This window comes from Bombus bifarius, unplaced genomic scaffold (assembly GCF_011952205.1).
Source record: "Bombus bifarius isolate JDL3187 unplaced genomic scaffold, Bbif_JDL3187 scf7180000008047, whole genome shotgun sequence".
NCBI classification, from domain to species: Eukaryota; Metazoa; Arthropoda; class Insecta; order Hymenoptera; family Apidae; genus Bombus; species Bombus bifarius.
In genome coordinates this window covers 1,627,621-1,648,602 of record NW_022884413.1, presented here as the reverse complement: position 1 = coordinate 1,648,602, position 20,982 = coordinate 1,627,621, and the positions used below count along the sequence as shown (strand labels likewise).

Below are 20,982 nucleotides of genomic sequence, written 5' to 3'. Positions count from 1 at the left end.
AAATTACAAAGAAGAGCACGAGCAAGCGAAACAAGGTGGTTTCGCAATGAGCATTCTCCATCTGCTTGAATTAATATCATTAAAATACTCGTAATAGGTCGTCCGGATGATGTAGAGCTCTCGCAATGATCCAACGAAGCGCGATTGCGCAAATTATACCGTTCGTTCGGCAGTGCATAGGTATACGCTTTTTTGGGTCCGACTGTTATGTTTCCTCGACACCATATTGCGTAACGTTAGACTCCTAAAATTAAATGTCGTCTATAACAGGTAAATTCGATGAGAAAATTGCACGGTCTCGATAATTCTAATATAACGAGGGTTCTAGATCTACCTACGGTTTATCGAACCACATAAGCGTGTAATAATAGACTTGTGACAGAAATGCGTGACAGTGAATTGCAGACACGTTTCTTTATTATTCACGGTATGGCAATAGCGGTGTTAGTTGTATGACAGACGAATATTATGACTTTTTAAATAACGTGACAGGATAATTAATTTAAATTGAAAATATGTTATAGACATGGTATTCGTTGATATTCAGTCGGCGTTAATTGTTATTTTAACCTATGAAACAATGCTGTAATTAATTCTATTTCATTAACGATATTTCAATTATCAACCAGGTAAAGGTAAAATATTGTTTTACTTCGGCTAACATATGAAATGGAAATAAAAGGAATGCGAAAACACGGAAGCATCCGATGAATTATTTTTCAATTTTCGTCAGAAACTTATTTTTCCAGCTGCAAGATAAAAAGTATGGATTACACCTGTGAGAAACAAAAAGCAGAGTCGAATACGATGGCGTTTACAGCCGAACAGAAGTCAGAGTAGGGGAACCCTCGCATATAAGACAGAATACGAAGAGAACGCGTGTTTAGTTTACGAGAATCGATCCATTCAGCTACCACCCTGATCCCTCGCTTCCATTCACCATTTTTCTTTATACATCTCGTGTTACTTTCGAAAGAAGATTAAAAGATCCCCGAATTATCGAAAATTAAAAGAAAGAAACAAATTGATTAAAAGAACAGTGAATCGGTGTACCGAAACGGTTGATAAAACTTACAAAGTGTATTCGTCGACAAATTAAAAAGGGACCATCGACTGTTGGATACTTAAAATAGAATTTCTAAGTTGCACCTTAACGTTCGAAGTTGGTGGAAAAATTTAGAAATATTTCAAAACACGTACAACGTCCAGGACCGATTAAAAATCTACCTGGGGACCTCGATCGAGGTCGAAGTTCTCCGGAATGTTACAACAGCGAGGGATACTCTGTGTGGTGATATTTGCACTGTTCTCTGGAGAACTCGTGTCCTCTGACAAGGAGCAAAACAATCCTGTGCCGAATGAGCCGAACTTCGAGATACGTAAGCCTCTTTAGTGCCTCTTTTACGCTACGGTGGAACTTTGTTTATGCAAACTCCATTTACCGAGGATGTACGCGAATTTAACGAAATCTTCGTTGAATCTGCTCGTTTGAATGTGCGTTCCTACGATATAAACGAAAAGTCACAAGTGCCTGGAGGATCAGTGAATTTCCATTATATAAACTGCAATTCGAATAAATAGAATTCTAGCGCAATTTTGTGAGACGCACGTGTCTCGATCATTTTCTTATCAAGTCCGTAAAGTAATCTGCCAACGAAATTCATTTTTTGACACAATTTAACGGTGACAATCGGTCGATAAAATAATTAATTGGCAACTAAAAGTCAACGACTGACGTTCGAGAGTTAATGAAACAAATGTCGTTATGCAACCACTTTCCACGATATTACGATGACTCAAGAGTCGACTCTTATTCAGACGAACGTTGGATAATAATTAGAGGGTGTTGGAAATTCCGGGATTCTATGGAAGGTGACAAGCGTCGTTCTCGATTAGCTGGCAGTTTCGTTTAACAAGAGCGTACGTAACTGGCGTAGAATGAAGTTAAATCACGTTACGAACGAGTAATTATTACTCGTATTTTCCTTTTACGACCATTGAGCGTATCTACCTTTCTCTTTCCACGCGGACGGCAATTGTGGGAAACGATTATATCGCGAAAGCGTATTGCATCGCACGCGTTTCCCTTTGTTATCAAATCCTTTCGTTTTCTCGAGGAATCGAGGCTTCTGTGCGACGCTTTGACCGTGTCGGTTGTCCGATTATTTTCATTTCCTCTTGGATGTTTATTGGAGACAGCTTAAATTAGAGAATTTCGTTGTGAGGATTTAAAGCGAGATTGAAGAAACGCGTGGGTAGTATAGGTGTACGTGTGTGAAAATTACTACGTAAGTTTGACTGACAATGAGTTGATTGTTCGATTATTTAACGTTTCGTTAGTTCGAGAATAAAATTGCAGATTTTGACAAGATTTTTAACGAAACTGAACAACTCTGACTAACTTTGCCATGCGATTATTTATTTTCTCTATAGAAAATTCTGTTTAAAACTGTAATCGAGGAACTGTAATTTTCACGTAGAATTTTGGACGAGTCCATCGTTTATTGCTCGTTGAGGAAATTTCTTTTGAAAATCAAATCGAAGAATTGCGAGATCTGTTGTAGAATTCTAATCGATTGGGATTAGGTTTGTGTTCGATTATTTTCGTTTCTTTTCGAAGACTTGTCTTCACTCTGGTATTAGAGATTCTTATCGCGATAAGAAACATAAGACGAACGAATACCTACAAATTGAATCGGACATTTTTCTTGACATATTCCTGGCATGATACTTTCTCTTTCTACGTAGGTAGAGCACAAGGAAATTGCACATTAGTTGTGGAATGCTAGCGAATTTTCTAGTTGCGTCGTTACATCGAACGAAGGTCGAGCTTTCAAACTCGTTTCGAAAACCACGGACGCTTCATCATCGATGAATTTAAGACGCCAATTCACAGTACGTTGTTCAATGTATTCGCTTGAAAAACTGCTGGACTATTGCGGTGTTTCGTTTGATTCTTTCGAGCAAACAGAAGCGCATGTTCATCAAATCAACGAAAAATCAATTCCGTTAACCATTTGATCCCACGAAATCACTCGGCGATATTAAAATTCTTGTGGCAACTGCCACGCAACGACCCAAAACCGTCAATCGCCGAAAATTCATAATGACAAAAATTCTAAAAGCTCCTCTTTGTCCTGAACCGAACTCTGTGAAAAATTCGATCGCACGAAACTGAGGAAAAGCCTCGGTCTCTACCCTCCAACCCCTCTCACGGTCCTCAAGAATGACCTGTTGTCGTTAAACGCAACATCGTCGTTCTACTTCGATAAGAATTACAATTTAAAATTCCTGGATCGTACAGAGGCCAGTTGGACCGGCCAAGCGAACGTTCAAAAACGTCAAAGGTATCGTTGGTCAGCGCGTCCGACGTAATGGTAGCGAGCATGGCGTAACGGCTCTCGATGGCGTGGCGAAGGTTATGTCAGAGATTGCGTAACGGGTCCGTGGATCGACGGTAATCGGCCGGAGAAAGTGGCAACGCGGTCGACGCTTACGTAGAGTCGGTCTTACGATGGCGTATCCTCGATCAACCGCTTACACGCTCGTCTTCGCGCGAGTCCGACCCTTGCTGCGATTCCTCGAGAGTGAAAGCCTATACACGCAACCGGGACGGTGCATCGAACGGTCCAGATCGTTTCTTTGGTCGTGGACCTTGTATGGCACGTTGTTGATGAGCGTGGTTTTGAATATGGTTGGCGGTTTTGTCGATTTTCGCTGTTCGCCAAAAAGGTGACGTTTGATCGTCTAGTTTTGCAGAGTTTCGTATGGTCGACATATACGTACGTATAGATATTTTGGATAGAGTATGAATTTAGATCCGAGTGTTCTTAGTCGACGTAGCAAACAATTGTTGAAATATTAGCTTTCCTATGTTCGTGATAAAATTCACAGGTGCGATGCTAAGGTAACGTAATAATTTATGGGAAGTTTTAGTATAAATTAATCTTGGTATTTATCGGTGTATTACTCGAAGGTAATTAATATATGCACGTTGTACCACAGTATCGATGATACCCTACTATTGCATTCACGACGCTGTATATTATTAGGTCGTCCGATAAGTTTCTTTCGTTTCACAGACTTGCTTTCACGTTTGTGCGAAGGTGCACTGTTGTAAAAAACACGTTTGCGAAAGAAAGACACTTTTCGAACAACCTAATATTTCAGCGTATTTCCAGGCGACTTCGTTTGAACTATTAACACATTCAATGTTATACCAGCGCGCACGGATTTTAGTTCAAACATGTTGATACATTCGCAAAGACCGAAACTGACTTATCTCCATTTACATTTAATTCCACTGTTTAAAATTGGTTAAAACTTCAGGATGGACGATGGACGAACAACGTTGCGTCGAAAGTGACATAAAGAACGTAACAGGATTAACGTATTCCATAAAATTCCAAATGTTACAACATCGGGCCATTGCGCGTTATTCTCGACCATTACAGCAATACGTCAAGCGAATTTAACGCAAGAACCGATGCGTTTGTATTTAATGGCATAAATTTCTAGCCAGTATGAAGCATTTTATGATTTAACGATTATTCAACGAGTAAACGAATTGTTCTCGAGCCAAATGAGAATAAAAGTAAGAAAACTAGTAAATTTCAGTATAAACGTTAAGCTTGTCAGCTCTTTGTATCCTTTTGTAACGTATAGCGTAAAAAAAAAAATAGAGAAAACCAAGCGTCGTAAATTTTCTCCACTGACGTAACGTACAATCATTGTGATTGGTTCTCATTCGATGCTTTTAAGAATTTGTTGGCATAAACGCTGTTCTTACGTTAGAGGAAAATAAATAGTGCTATATATTCAAGCAAATTGTTCGATGACGAAACGAGGGAAAATTCCAATATAAAAAGACGTTTTTAAACGAAGTTATTATTATTTAACTCCTTATAATGCTACGTATTAGGTTGCGCGACAAGTTTCTTTCGTTTTATGAGGAAATAATAGACGCACAACGTTTTTTCTCTTATATCATTTTGTTCTGTTGAGATAAACACCGCGACGTTTCACAGACCTGCTTTCACGTTTGTATGAAGGTGCATTGTTGTAAAATACACGTTTGCGAAAGAAAGACACTTTCCGGACAACCTAATAATTTCAAAGTTATACATATTCAAGTACCTATACCTTATAAATTTTATCTCTTTGGTTGATATTGTAACGTCGTACTCTACCATTGCGCCATTGCTTCAATATTAGTGCGTAGAAATTAATATTCTACAAGTTCTCCATTACGCATAGAAAATTTGCATTTATTTATCGATAAGAATCAATTTTGGGAACCTTTAAGGAATTCTCTGAGCGTCGAATTGAATTGTATGTCAAGATCGATCGACCATTGGTGCTTTGCATTTCTATCAGGAAAAAGCACATGGTTAGCGTCATTTGTAAACTAAATAACGAAAAAGATAAGAAAATGTCTACGAATTTTCAGGATAGACGCAAAATTGAAACGATGAAAAGTTTGAAATATTTAATTTAATTCGCGTACACTTCGTCGATTATCTTTTCCATCAACATGAATTTCGAAAACAAACAGAAAGTCCTTCGAGCGTTAAACAAAGAGCTTCGTAATTAAATTAAAAGCCTCGAAACGCAAAAGCCAAGCTAAACTCTTTAAAAAGCATAGATAATCGTTAAATAATTATAAAATGCCTGATAATCGCTCGGCGAATAATTAACTAGCAAATTGGCTCGCTAGAAAAATTAGGTTCGTTTACCGGGAAGATCGGAAGTGAGAGTGGTTGCATAAAGGTACCGGAAGTAGGAAGACACGCGATAACTTAACAACCGAAGTTAGGATCGCGTGACTGAAAATTTCACGGGTCTGCCGTCGTGTAAAAATAATTGTTCAATTTTCTGAATCTATTCTTCCAAAATTTGTCCTTTTCCACAGCCGAGTACATATTACCGTGCAGTAGGTCAGATCCGAAGATAGACGTATGCTTTCAGAAAACTTTGAACCATCTGCAGCCGTATTTACTTAAGGGTAAGTTGAAGATTTAGTTTCGAGACTGAATTCTTTGTGTTGAATCGGAGCGAGTATTACCATTGCACATCGAAGTGAATCGACTCTTTCAGAAATTAAAAGTACGCTATCGAATTGCATTCGAGCGAAGGTGTGTTGTGTAATAGATTTCTGAACATCGGTTTAATCGCTACGTATAATATTTTAGTATTTATATAACCTGTGATTAATAAGCGCATGTAATTTGAAATTCTTATATAAACTAGCGGCCTTTCCATCACTTTGAAAGCTTGCTTTTTTCGCGTCCTTATTCCCAAATATCACTTCGTCTACCGCTCGTACTAAAACGCTAATCGAATAGAAGCTCCGTTATACCTTTTTACAGACAAACGGAATTGCGAATATAATATATGCATAAAGAGAGAGAAAGAGAGAGAGAGAGAGAATTAATTATTTTCATTACACAGAATTCCACTTTCTTAGGTATTCCTGATCTGGATTTACCTCCGATCGAACCACTGATCATCCCGGAATTAGGAATGGAGAACGGCCAAGGAGCCGTTCGTATTAAAGCGCTGTTCTCTAACATCACTGTCATAGGAGCGGGAAATTATACAATTTCGAAAACACGAATCGACATACAGACATATAGGCTTGATCTTCATTTGGCATTCCCAAAGATCGAACTCGAAGGCCGCTACGAAGTGGTAGGAAACGTGCTGCTCTTCCCTATTCAAAGTCATGGGGAATTTTGGGCGCTTTTTGGTGAGTCGGTTACATTTCTAAAACTCTGTTCGAAAGTTTTCGAAAATTCTCTACGTAAGTTCTATTAAACACACACACACACACATATATATATCCCCGTAAAATATCCGCAAAATATTTCTTTCTCCCGTATATCCTTGGAGGACAAAGTTTGAAAAATCTGGTTCTCGGATAATCCTACAAAAATCCAGGGAAATGTGTTTTCCAGGCGACGTTCAAGCCATCGCTCGTGTCCAAGGAGCAGAGGTGATCCGCGATGGGATTCGTTACTTGGAAGTGGCACGAATGCTGATCGATTTCAGCCTGGGTCGAGCACGATTCCGCGTGGTCGATCAGTTAAACGGTGACAACGTGATCGGTCAGGCGATGAATCAGTTCCTGAACCAGAACGCGAAGGAAATCATCGAAGAAATGAGACCAGCCGCCAGTGCCAGCATCGCCAAACACTTTAAGAATTTCCTTGGCAAAGCCTTGACCAAGATCCCGTTGAAAGTTTGGCTTCGTGACACGTAGTTTCTTCAGATCGTTCCTTTCTATGAACGTTATCGAAGAAAGTCGCGCTTTTTCCTTATTTTCAAGCGCGATTTGAACGTGGAACAGACGAACCGTGTTGCACGTGAAACAGAAGAATGATTGAAAATCGAAGATGGATTTCGCTGGACTAAATTCGTATGTATCGTGCATTTCTGTGCATTTTATCGTCGATGGTAGGTAAAGAAGATTAATAGAGAGAAATTTTTTGTAGGAATTATCGAGTTGTGAATACTGTTGTTGTTCGGTTAGTGTTAGGGTGGAACTTTGATTGCTTGAACCGTAGTTGAAGGATAATTTATTCCAAATGCATCGTAGTGTATAGAATACAGAAGAAATTTACAAATCATCGTCGTAATTTTGATTCGTTTATTTTGATCAGTTTAATATTCTCATTACCGTTTACTTTCCTTTATTTTTCTTTTTTTTTTTCAAAGTTTTAAGTATTTTTTCAGGTACTTTCAACCTTTTATCGCTTTTTCGTGAAATTTTTTAATTTTCTGTTCAAACAATCTTTGTCACACCGTATTACTTTCTGCTGCTTTTAACAAGGAAGTAAACTTATAGCGTAATATACTTATCGTTAATTTCAATATGCAATGATCTCTCGCTTAACTTTTGCGTTGTCTTATTTCCTGCTTTATATAGAGAAAGGAAAATAAATGAACTTTATCAGCGTGTTTGGATCAATAATTTATCACGCGACTGACTAAGACATTGTAGATAAGTTGTCAAAGACGAGTCACGAGATTTCAAGATAGTTCAATTTTCTGTGTACATTGTATAATAATAGCTGCCGGTTTTCTGACAGTTTCTTGTTTACAAAGCTATATTATGAAAATAAGTTGACTGTATTCGTCGCGTCTTAGTTATATGGAAATATTTGTAAATCGTATATTTTCATCGTGACTGTCGCGTTTACGTTTATGGAATATATTATACTTGGTTTATATACACGTTAATACATCCTACGAACGAAACTTCTTCTAGAGTTTCAATACACTAGCTAACCAGAATTTCCTTTCCGTACGTTCCACAAATCGATCGAGAGGGTAATTTTTGATCGAACGACCAATCAAATGTTCATAATAATAATCATCTCCAAACTTCTTCTATAGGTTCGTACACCAACCGATCATATTCATTTTCTAAAAGTTTCTTAAATTAATAAGACAACAAGTTTCTCCGCGTATCGCACTTACATAGAAATCAAGACAAAAATCGTCAAAGGCTTCGCTAATTCCATTTCCTCTATCCGTACGTTTAACTAGTATTTTGTTAGAAAAAATAATGAATCATCGTTGTCGTCGCTGTATCACATAAATCATATTCCCTTAGAATTCTCGCAAATCTTCGATAAAAAAAAGAAAAGCTAAAAAACCCCCTTATTGCGTCCAGGAATGATCGCCTAAGAAAGAGAGAAAAAAGGAAGAAAATTCCTTCGTACGTCGACCAACGATCTATTAGCACGATCATGAAGCAATTGAAACAAGAAACGAAACGTAGAGGTTGTTTAATATTGGCTGATAATGGAAATTAGAATCGTGGTAGGCTGGTAGAATGCGTATCGTTCGACCTCTGACCCTGCTTCGTTCTCCCTCTTTGTCTCTTCTGTTGCTTGCCAAAGATTGTCTTGTTGAAAAGTAGCTGGTTCCTTGGATAGTCGAGTCACAAGCGTTTCGAGATCAAACCGGGAACGAACTGTTACACGTTCGCGTACGCTCGTCGTTTGCAACGACAAATCGGTGATAAGGGTGGGCCGAACGATCAACGGTCAGTCGAAGACCGATCGATTCCGACGTTGGTGGTTGCTGATGCAACGCGACGAACACGATTTGTAACGCGCGAATCGTCGAGACGGAGGATCGTGAAAGCCGTTGGTGTTGTCTTTCGAAGGAAGTTGTTGGGAAAGGAAGGCCAAGATGATGGCTCAATTCACCAAGAGGCAATGGCTCACACTGATCGTCATCAGCATCGCCGATTTCGCGAACGCGATCTGTGTATCGCTACAGGCGCCGTTCTATCCGCAGGAGGTGAGTAAAAAGACAGTAGGAAATCGAGGGAATTTCTACTTTCGTTCGAGTGGAACACGCGTGAACACAGATGTTGACCATTGTAGTTTAGTATTGTTTGTAAACAATTTGTTTGGACGCCATTTTTAAGTAAATCAAACGCATTCGTGAGTCAAAGTCAACCTTGTTGACCTTATTATCAGCGAACGAATTGAAAATAATTGTTCTTTCGAGTTAGCAATTAGTTTCTTCTTACAAAATGTTATTCCTAACCTTTTTTCAATTTGTATCGTTATCGTCAATTGATAGAACAAATAATGAAACATTGTAGCGTACAGTTATTGAAATTATATTGCGTTTACGAGGTTACTCGAGTTTGTGCAAGATATTAAATTACGATCAATGAGTCCTGGCGAAACGATAACACCACGATCACGTTCGATGCTATTCGTGGAAGGAAGAATGCTGTGATAAATGAAAATTATCATTACAACGATGGAATGTAAATTCGTTCAACTTGTTGAGGAGCAACCTAAAACTCCCTAAAATGTTTCGCCGCTATCGAATCTGTTTTATCAAATTGTGTCGACAGAGGCGTATCGGATAGTGGAGAAACACATTTGGAAATATGCGTCAAGAAAACGCTGTAAAGATGCGAACAAGGAAAAGAAATTTTGCATACGTTGATAAGTTGTTTTGTGATCGAAAGAACGTTTTCCATAATAATCACCGCTTATCGATCCGTCTGGCTAAGGGTTAAATATCGTTGCTCGAGTACGAGTTATCAATTTACGTGGTTCATTAAGAAACATAATCGCTATCCACGCGACGCTTGCTGAAAAATCTACAATAATTCTGCACACAAGAATCACGTTGTCGCGAAACATTCAGGGACATAGTGCAAAAAAAAAAAAATGAGAAATATCGTCGTTTCTTACCGAGATTTTTTACCTATGTATTTCGTTGTTTATGCAGAATTGTCTTAATTAATCGCATAAAAATAGAGAAATACGAACTACGAGGATAGTCCTTCAGAATTCGCGATCGTTTATCCGACGGTACAAAACTTCAGTGAAGAAATTATCCTGATAATACGCGAAGTTTGCTCGATCCGATTCAAGCGTTTGAGGGAAATTAATCTCATCGTCAGTGACAGGCTAACATAAATCGGGACGCAATTACCAATTAACGCAGCATGCATGATCTGTCGAGTCATTAATTTACTCAGTTGCGCTTGAAAAATGCGAAGAAATAATTCCAGTTTTTGACATCGATGTTTATTCGATGAATTTTTATTATGATAATATTGTCTGAGCGTTTAATCATCGTTTAACAAAATTGCAATGTCTATTGAAATAATTTTGCGCGTACGATTCATGGAGACCGTACAAATTGTGTAACGTAGACGTAAAAATGTCTCGTTGTGGCGTCGTTTACGTCAGTCAGATTTGAAAGTTTATCTATACTACAATTTTTTTCTTAATATTTATAAATAAATCTGTAACCCTGCTGGAAAACAAGTAATCTTTCTTTCATAAAGAGGAACGATGGTTTAACTCTCGTAAATTATACTACATTCTTCGTATGCTTGATAAAAAAGATTGTAAGGGAAATATGCAAAATAACAAATTGGCTGGAATATAGCGGACGTGGAAGTTTCTCTTTTGCTACACGGAAATTGTAATGTTATCTAAATTATTGAAATTGTTTTTTGAGGCCATTGGTCTATTAAAATTGTATCGTCGACGATTAAAATGTTGCAAAAAAAAAATACTGTATTTTGATACACCATATAATCCCGTAACTATTAACTTTAAATGGCTACGATTCTATTCGAAAATAATATTAATTAAGAAAGATTGAAATATCACGAATTATTCAATTTTACAAACTTAAATACAAGAGCTTCCTTTGGTGTCCAAATATTAATTTCAAGTACTTTAATCTGAGGTTTACGCTCCAAACTCAACTTGACTTAACAAAATGAGACTCTTCGATATCAAAAATAAACAAAATATTAAGAAAATCCTGACGAAACTGGCCACGATCATTGCTGATGCTTACGTGATGTTACTTTTCCTAAATTCCTCCACGTATCTCGTCATTTTTTGTTTATATGTTGTAAAATTAAAGAAAATACAAATTTTAGATGTGAAAGTTCAAGAGATATGACGCGAATTAAAATGTTGCCTTTGATAATCACCGATAACATAAAATCCACGATTTATCTCTTAACTTGGTTGCTTCTTGGTTGAATATTATTCCAAGTATAGAATTAAATCATACAGATACAGTAATTCAACGGTTATAAAAAGGAATTTATTTTTGTTCTCTGTTTTCAATGATTCAAACTGAATAGCGGCAAATGTAATTTTTGAAAAGGTAGAACAGCAACTTCCCAGTATGTAAATTGAAATGTATCATCCGATAAACGAATTGTGCGATGCACAAGTGTATCGCGCTATAATCTCAGAAATACAAAACGTAGATGCCTCGTCGGATAAACGTTTCAATCTCTTTAACTAGAGATGTTAATGACATTTTCTGATAATAAACTAATGTACGAACTTTTGTATTGCTCTTGATTTTCTGCTTAGAAATTTCCATTTTACGCAAGTCGAACAAAGCTATCGTCTATTCTCATTTTCTTCTTTGAAATCAATGAATCACCTTTATACGTTTATATAACGCTAATTAGAGGAAATAATTTCGAACCGGCTTAAGAAATTTCGAAGATTAAAACGTTGAATCTGATATTAAGAAATTTCACAAGATTAAGACGTAGAAATTGTTTAAATTAAAATCTTCGTAGGTGATGTAAGATAGTTTGAAGTAACAAGAAGTAACTGTAAAAAGGATTTTCGCGATGAAACATGCGAAGCTTACGTGTAAATGATAATTCTGGAACGATAATCGGTCGTGCCACAAATAAATTAACCATGAGTTAGACGCTGCTAATTATGGAATACTGAAATAACAGTTTCGATTATTTTTTCGATGATTCACATCTCAGACAGGGCGAGAGTTATCGATGACGCATACTCGTGTACTAAGCGTTTTATGTACGATTCTAGATTGAAATTATCGCAAAGATCGAAATGTTACGCACCAAAGAATAGAACAGAATGTTGCGTTTCCTACGAAACTATCCTAATTTATTTTCTAATTGTATTTGTAGAAAAAAAAATTTTTTTAACGAACTTTCTTTTCCATCTTTCTTTCCATCTTTCACATCTTAGGAACTGATTAAGTCGTAAAAATTTGTTTATCGAGTAAAATCCTACTTTCGTTTTATTACTTTGGTAAACATACTTGCTTATATGAAGATACATCGTAAACTTCAGCGTATTACAATGATGTGACTTTTGCATATTTAACGTAAATATTTACTTGTCCGTTTTTCCAGATTTCTAGTCTTGTATCGATCTCTCAACTACTTTTCCAGTCCTTTTTTAAACGACATTTACCTACTGAAAAATGATCTTAGATCGAATATTCCGATACCATAAAAGGTAGAAAAAGTAATTTATAAATATTAAAAGGAAAATTGTAACTCTTTTTTAATTAAATAATTTGTAGGCTAAAAAGTTACACTATTATATGTAATATATATAACGTATATCTTCCTGCCACGTATCTTTGTAATTATGCTATCCTCTATAAGTAAGAATTACTTCTCTTTGTTATCTCTTGTTATTGTTAGAGTTCTATTTTAGAATACACTGTACTCATAATGAAGGGAGATAATTCATGTTTTGATCTCTATTCCAGATTTTCAGGAAGTCTTCATTATAGTATTACCACATATGTGCGCATAATCCCACTGTACGTGTACTAAACACTTTGATTAGAATACAATCGTATGTACACAGCACAGCACGTGCAGATTCTAATTATCTCTTGCGAAGATATTAGAGAAATATGAATGGTAATTTAGATACAAGGAAGTAATTAACAACGAGCTTCGTTTTAATGACGATTAAAACATAGATACAAATGAATACAAGTTAATTCTGTCTCTAACGCTGAAGATGTTTCGCGCGTTTATAGGAATTTTATTAAAGGAGAAAATAAAATAACATTTTGCAAGTGCGCCGTTGCCTTAAGGATAAAGTTAAGGAATTGGGAAAAGTAAATTTATGAAATGGGTAAATAACATTGAAATAGAAAAATATTTATTTATAAACGTAATTTTCAACTTACAAAAGCAATATCCTTTACACAATTTCCTGTCTACGTTTCTAAATCAAACCAAGGATCTGACGCATCCTAATCACGTTATTTACTCCTGTAACACGAAATACACGATTCTTGTCGATCAACGAGTTTTTTTTCATTGTCAGAACCTCCTATCACAACGATTAACACTCTGCGAACGAAGATTTCACGAATGAAAGAGCAACAGGGCAACGTACACGCGTTTAAAAATTAACTTTGATCAGTTTCATCGACTGATCCACCGTTTTTGCGACTTACTTTGCGTAGGTATAATTTGTCTGTGTTAGACAAGACACCGTGTAATATGATTACATGCGTATAACAGACGATTATTCGTCGAAATGGAGCACAAATATTCGACTAAAAGTCAAACGGATCAATCCAAGCATGAAGTTTCATCAGCTTTCGTAGCCATAGCGAAATTCTCCTCGTAAGTTTCATTGAATACTGTTCCTTATCTCATTCCGATTAATTTAATAGCTACATCATCTAGAGTACAAATTTATTTAGGCTAATCATCCAAATGTACTTAAATATACTCTAAATTTGTTAATCTTAACTTCGAAGCATAAAGATTATATGTTTTTTCTGAATATTTTATCAAGCTATATTTAGGTAAAGATGATTTTGATTTGAGAAGATGTCGAAAAAGTGTAACACAAAATCGTACACGTTATATATAACTTTGAAATGTTATATACATATAATACTTTGAGATTTATTCGAATAATTTAGACTTTATTATTTTTCGAGAAACTTGGAAGCTTTTCCTGGCATTCGACCATCTCAAAATTTCCAAGTCTTCGTACGATTCGTAATTTTCATTTTCTATCTTCGTGAAAAATATAGAATTTCTTGTAAAAGTTATTATTTCGAATCAAACATCAGCGACAACGAGCCTACTGTTAAAAATCCAATGACAGAAGATTTCCTTGCTTTCTGAAATCGTTTCCTATCCACGTTCGTGATTCTCTGCTGTTGTGAAGTGTCTAAAGTTTATCGGCATTTATCATGGCCAGCGTTAATTGCAGTCGAACGCGTGATAATGCGACGAAATGCGTAGCAATAACACGGAATCGTCTAACATTTCGTATTCCTTCGCGTAAAATCGAAAATTTGTATGAAAAATTGCACGCGTTTATTATACTTTGATCGATCGTAATTCATCATTTTCTTATCTGTTCATTTGCAGGCTGAGAAAAAAGGAGCATCCCCGTCAGAATATGGATTGGTCTTTGGAATTTTCGAGTTCATCGTCTTTATCATCAGCCCCGTTTATGGACAATACGTGAGTAAAATAATTATTACACCATAATTTTGTATTGATCCTTGGATAATATTTATAATAGTTAATTATTATACACCAACATATATAACAAATCTTCATTCTATTATATTTACAATTTTAGAATTTACTTTTCAAATATACTACTTTCTTTATGATGAAATCTTCTTCTTTTATTAGTTGGTGACAGAAAGTTTAGTCGAATTTTTGCGAATTTTTTAGAAATTTTACACTGATTTCATTTTTGCTATGTCAAAGAGAAAGAAACTAGATATATATATAGATTATACTTATAGTTGAAAAAGCATATTCAAAATGTATATGTGTATAAGAGAGACGTTGGTTCAAAAAATTGACAAGGACTGAAAAAAGAACAATTGAGCGAGCAATTCTGTTTCCTTCAAATCCTAAAGTTTTAAAGATGTAGGAAGATACGAGACCCTAAACGACGACAGCTTCGTATACTTAGATGTCGGAGATTGCCTACTTTTAGGCGGTCACTTTTATCAGCGTTGTTTTTCTCCTTACTCTGACGAAATACCCGGACGATCACGTTCATGGGTCTAAATAAAGCTATTAAATTGAAATAAACGAAGGAAAGAAACCGTCTAAAATTAATCAATCGTTTAATCTATATGGTACACACAGCAAATGTCCTTCCTCCTTATCGTATTTACGGAGAAAAAGTCCCTTTTTCAATAAAAGGATATCTTTATCGGTAAGAAAGAAAAGAATAACGCGATCGAAAGGTCTGAACGATAAAATATCGCCCGTCGGCTACCAAAACGCTTGCACCATAGCTATTCGTATTTCTACTCGTAACAAATCTATTTTTCGCTTTGAACTATGCTTAGTTCAATGTTGAAACCAGAGAAACGCGTAACTACTCATTTATGATTTGTTTTGACGAACAAGAAAACCAAGTTTTAGAATTCTAAATGTAGAGATATAATTTTAGACTTTTGTTATTCATCGGGTTTTCTATTTTTACGATTTAAAAGGAAGTTAGAGAAAATGGATTTTACTTACATTACCTACACACTAGAATATTCGTCCAACTTTTTGTCTACTTTTATCTACTTTTCCTCAAGTACTTCAACGTTAATTGCATTCACTGCCATTCACGTGCTTAGTTACATCGAATCGGACCAAAACTATTGTTCAACGGCGGCATCCTGACGACAGGAACCTGCGCCATCTTCTTCGGTCTACTGGACAAGGTGAACGGCCATTATCCCTTTATAGTCCTTTCGTTCGTGATTAGAATCGTCGAGGCTATAGGAAATGCGGCGTTTCTCACCGCCAGCTTCGCCATTATCGCCAAGGAATTCCCGGATAGCGTCGCTACCACCTTTGCCAGCTTGGAGACATTTTTTGGCCTGGGTCTCATTGTCGGGCCAACTGTTGGCGGTGCCCTTTATCAGGTAGACCAATGCGCTTCCAAATATTTTTGTATCGATCTACTGTTTTTCTTGAAATCCATTAAGGGTAATACGTTGTGAATTATTCGAAGATGTTTGATCCTTTTTCCTCGGAATGATCGAGGTTAATGGCCTTAAGTAATATCTAGCGGTTCTAATTTAAAATAATGAACCTTTTACGATTTACTCGGAGAAAAAAGTGGAGCATACAGAACTTGTTTGTATGTTAGGATGTTAGACACTCTCTGTTTCGATATTTTGTTTTGTTTAAAGAATGAGTACCATTGTAACGACTAATTGAATATCAGAATTTTCTCTTAATCGAAAAATTTAATAAATTTAATAGAATACACATGAATTATTAAATTGGATAATTAAAAATCGATATATGAATAAAGGGTATGTAATCTTTTTGTCAATATTTTCAATACAGGTCGGTGGATATACGACGCCATTTGTTGTCTTAGGATCAGCCCTCTTTACGACTGCAGTTATGACCATTTTTATTCTACCGGTTCACCCTAACAGCAGCGAAGCAACTCAAAGTACAGTGGGTAAGGTTTTAACAATAAATTATTATACAAGAAAAAATAGCAGAGATGCAGATAAATATTGTGAATTTAAAATATTTTTACAGGCGTGACGAAGGCGTTGAGAATTCCAGGCGTACTGATCGCCACATCATCCATAATCGCGACGAGCATGAGCATAGGATTTTTGCAAGCTACCCTTGAGCCACATTTAAGGCAATTTAACCTAAGCCCTATCGTGCTGGGCTTAATGTTTGTCATCAACGGTGGCACTTATGCCATTACCGCTCCTGCGTGGGGTTGGCTCTGCGATAAGCATTCACATCCAAAAGTAACTATCGAAATGTTGCACTAATTATTCATTAACCACCCTACTAATACTACTAGATCTTCACTAATTTAAATTCCTCGTATTTCACGATTTTCTACGTCAACTTATCTCATTCGTAGTTTTCAATCCTATGTGATTTAATTTCAATTTGAATTAAATTTCCAGGTGGCCACCGTAGCTGGATGCATTCTCGTGGTCGTAGGATTTTGTTTAGTAGGTCCAGCACCTTTCATACCGTGTTCGACTACGCTTTGGATGACAATTTGTGGTCTGGTAGTTCACGGCTTAGGCATGGCTGCACAGCTGGTTGCCAGTTTCACGGATGCATTGAGGACATCGATGTACGTTAACATAACAAATTATTAATTCTCTATCTAGTCTGCTTGCGTTTAGATATATTTATAGCTATTTTTAATAATGGACATTAACCCTACATAGCTGAACTCTTTCTTATGCGTAAAGAACCACGATTAAAGTTCTGCGTTTAGAATGAATTTTAGAATACGCAAATTTAAAAATGTAAACTCAAGTGCTTGCAGCCTTGAAATTGAAAAGGGAGTTGCGAAAAATAAATTGAGATTAGTAAAAAGTGTTAGAATCGACAAATTAGTGATGGATTACGTGTATTAAGATTTGTAGTTCAAGTTTTTAGCACTGAACAGAAATTATAACTACTTCATTGTGGCTTGACTACTGAAAATAATGTTTGTAATGTTTAGACAATACGGATTTTCAAATAATCTGGAGACCTACGGCCTAATCAGTGGACTATGGACCAGCACGTTTGCTCTTGGAGCATTTATTGGTCCGAGCGTAGCAGGAATTTTATTGGACAATATTGGATTTCGAAATGCTACTATGTTCATCGTGTTTCTTCACATGCTTGTGGTAAGATATCGTTTCTCTAATGGCAACGATTAAATTTAAACCCTTCCTCTCTAGTAATAAAGATTAAATTTAAAACTCCCCCTAGCGACAAAAATTAATTTTGCAGTTTCTTAATCATTCGATAACGATCTCTCAAAGCTGAATTTTAATATCAATATTTGAGATCCTTGTGAAAAAAAAGTTCCAAATTCATCAAAATAATCGCACCAATCAAATTCCCATCAAATTCAACACTTAACGACACGTTCCAAGAAATTCTAAAGACACCCGATTGTTATACAGTCGGACCTTCATTACGATGTTGCGAACACAGAGCAGATTTCTGAGAAATAGGTGCCAGATGAAAAAGATAAAAATTGCGCGGCCTTGCCGGCCGGATTTACACTCTAAAAGGAAGAATGTGAACGAAAGTCGTAGAAAACGATTTCACTAGGTAGAATGATTTAGAATGACGCATCATTCGAAAGAGTGTGCGTGTCTTTTCCCAAAGCGAACACATCTTAAAGATTTAAAGGCCAATTCCATTCTCTTGAAAATCAAAATATAGTATCTTAATACATCATGCATATCTTAATTAGCAATCGTAATCCTTACAGATTAAATATACAATTATATTCTGGAATATTTTTAACGTGTTCTCACTGTCTTATTCGATACGTTCCTTCCTTAAATTCGAAGGCAGAGATCACAGGTTTTATTTACCTATTATAAAAGATGGTCGCAATTCAAGAAAGGATAGAAAACATTGCCTTACAACGATCTTCAGATCGATTCTAAATAAAAATTCTCGGATTATCTTTCAGGGCGTGATGGCGGCGGTGTTCTTAAGCGTCTGCACACAAAGCCATAAACAATACACAGAGATCAGCGCGACGGAACACTTAAGGATACCGTTGACGGACAGCGAACGCTCGCGGAGCGGAAGTCATCGTCATGTTCGCGGTCAGGGAGTGCCGATCGATAGGCCCAGCGGCATGAACTCCCTGATCGTGTGCAACAGTTATTCGAACAGAGCCGGTGCTTGGTCCCGAGCATCGTACAGCGGCCGTTATTCCCATAGTTATGGTTCGATCGAGACGAAAAGGTATCTAGAGTTGACCACGTGATGGCTGCAGCCATTCAATGTGACACACGGATAGGAAAATCTCGGATAGGGTCGTGCCCGGCAGTATTGTCAAGCTTCGTGAGCCTAACTCAACGTTTGAGAAAACCTCTTCGGTCGTATTTACGAGGGTAGAAAGATTTATAGCGGGGTACGTTTTGATTCTTTCGTTGCGTAGCAGATAGTAACTAACGAGTAAAAATGGTAAAAAAGAAACGCAAGGTTATCGATGCCGAGGAAGAAAATTATTGAAAAATGTTTGAATTGAAATAATTTTATACATTACCGGTCGAAACTTTGAAACTGATATGAGTTTTGCTATTTTAGAATACTTTTTGATAAAAATTGTACGCGGTAGAAATGGGTTCACGGTGTGAAATATAATTCTTATTTATTTAACTTGTGTTTATATGATAAATACATCGAATAGGATTAATTTGCTTAGTAAAAACTTTTTACTATTCTTATGCGAGTGAAACTGTCTTACGGATCCATCTAACTCGATTATTAAGTAATCTAAAAGAATTTATCGTCACAACGAAAGAGTCAAAAACATTTTTATCGAAGGATCGAATTTAGGATATGTCGTTTCTTCATGGGAAAGTAAAGAAAAAGAAAAAATAAACGCGCTTCTGCCTTCCGTCACTCGTCTCCAATTGAAGAAATGGCAGATTTGAAGGGATACGAGGGTTACTAAAGGCACAGATTTAGCCTCAAATGTCTCAAACAGTATTCTCAGGATGCAGATGCAGAACACATTTCTACGCTTTAAGTGTCAAGTGTAATCGATCGAGAACAGCTATTTTTAACGAATGAAAAATTTTGAAAGGAAGTGAAATCACTTATATTTCACTGATAAATAAATCAATAGATTAGAAAATAATTATTTTCCTAACAAAGAATTTAATTTTTATCATCGTTAATGGACTTTTACTTGCAGTTAATAAGAGGCACGACCCTAAAACGGAAATCTCATGTACAAACAAAATCTTTTTGATAAAGAACAGCTTAATATCGACGAAAGTTTGTTGCTATCGAATTTTCGTCGCATCAAAATCATCAAAGACAAATTACGAAAGGATTGTACTTACATGCACTCGCGCATAATTTTAATTGTTATCGCTATCAATGTACTTCGTCGATGATATCTTTTCGGTTATGTTAGATATCATAGAATAATTATATTTCAACGTATCTTTAATAAAAACAACATTTTTATTTAATATTCTCTGGTATCGCTGCAATTGATGAATCCTCTACTTAACATAAAACGTTGAGTTTCATAAAAAGTAGCCGTTCACGCAACTCGAGTCGTGACTTACATCCAACATAGATTTTCACTCTCGATCGCGAGTAACGTGTCGCGTTTTCTACATACCCTTAAAATTCCAAGGCATTTGCGCATTCGCGACACACCCACGCACGTATGTGAATTCTTTTGGAACAATAGCGATCCTGGTCTGACGCCGCTTGCGCGACGCTGCGTGCACGTGCATGTGCAACGACACCCATGGAAATCGATAGTTTCTCTGTCGATGATTCACCTCACCGGCACTGGTCATCCAGAGTTCCAAGTAAAACTAGTTCCCTGTTCTCGTCTTATTTTACTTTTACAACTAAATTGAAAACTTATTACAAGATATAGATAATGTTTTACAAAACGATATTGTTACGTAATCAGTTACATTAAACAGCGTTTCCTTGCTATCGAATATATTTATAGAAGTCAAACTATTTTGTGTTTCATTCTATTGAATAATATACTCTCGGTACAGTGATACATTTCCAAGTATAACTTCATAGACAGACATTTCTTTTAGCCAGGTTTTAAGCCACTTCTACATTTTTAAACCACTTACATAATGATGTTACCTTGCTCGATGACTACCAACCTTTGATGTATATCTACATGATGT

General features: G+C 36.4%; 2 protein-coding genes across 2 annotated transcripts; both read left to right on the top strand.

Moving 5' to 3' along the window:
• The first annotated feature begins 876 nt into the window (after nt 1-876).
• On the top strand, nt 877-8,259 carry LOC117207973. The gene is made up of 4 exons (XM_033448726.1): nt 877-1,379; nt 5,912-6,004; nt 6,467-6,748; nt 6,957-8,259. The coding sequence occupies exons 1-4, from the start codon at nt 1,262-1,264 to the stop codon at nt 7,259-7,261; spliced, it is 798 nt and encodes a 265-aa protein (XP_033304617.1). The 5' UTR covers nt 877-1,261; the 3' UTR covers nt 7,262-8,259.
• A 942-nt stretch (nt 8,260-9,201) lies between these two features.
• On the top strand, nt 9,202-20,291 carry LOC117207971 (MFS-type transporter SLC18B1-like). Its single transcript, XM_033448723.1, has 8 exons — nt 9,202-9,312; nt 14,702-14,797; nt 15,928-16,218; nt 16,649-16,769; nt 16,853-17,076; nt 17,242-17,417; nt 17,796-17,964; nt 18,768-20,291. The coding sequence occupies exons 1-8, from the start codon at nt 9,202-9,204 to the stop codon at nt 19,068-19,070; spliced, it is 1,491 nt and encodes a 496-aa protein (XP_033304614.1). The 3' UTR covers nt 19,071-20,291.
• Nucleotides 20,292-20,982: the final 691 nt, after the last annotated feature.

Coding starts and splice junctions, on each gene's coding strand:
- LOC117207973 (XM_033448726.1), top strand. CDS start 1,262: ATGTTACAACAGCGAGGGATACTCTGTGTGGTGATATTTGCACTGTTC. Junction 6,005..6,466: donor GCAGCCGTATTTACTTAAGG/GTAAGTTGAAGA, acceptor CCACTTTCTTAG/GTATTCCTGATCTGGATTTA. Junction 6,749..6,956: donor GGAATTTTGGGCGCTTTTTG/GTGAGTCGGTTA, acceptor TGTGTTTTCCAG/GCGACGTTCAAGCCATCGCT.
- LOC117207971 (XM_033448723.1), top strand. CDS start 9,202: ATGATGGCTCAATTCACCAAGAGGCAATGGCTCACACTGATCGTCATC. Junction 14,798..15,927: donor GCCCCGTTTATGGACAATAC/GTGAGTAAAATA, acceptor TCACGTGCTTAG/TTACATCGAATCGGACCAAA. Junction 16,770..16,852: donor AGCAACTCAAAGTACAGTGG/GTAAGGTTTTAA, acceptor ATATTTTTACAG/GCGTGACGAAGGCGTTGAGA.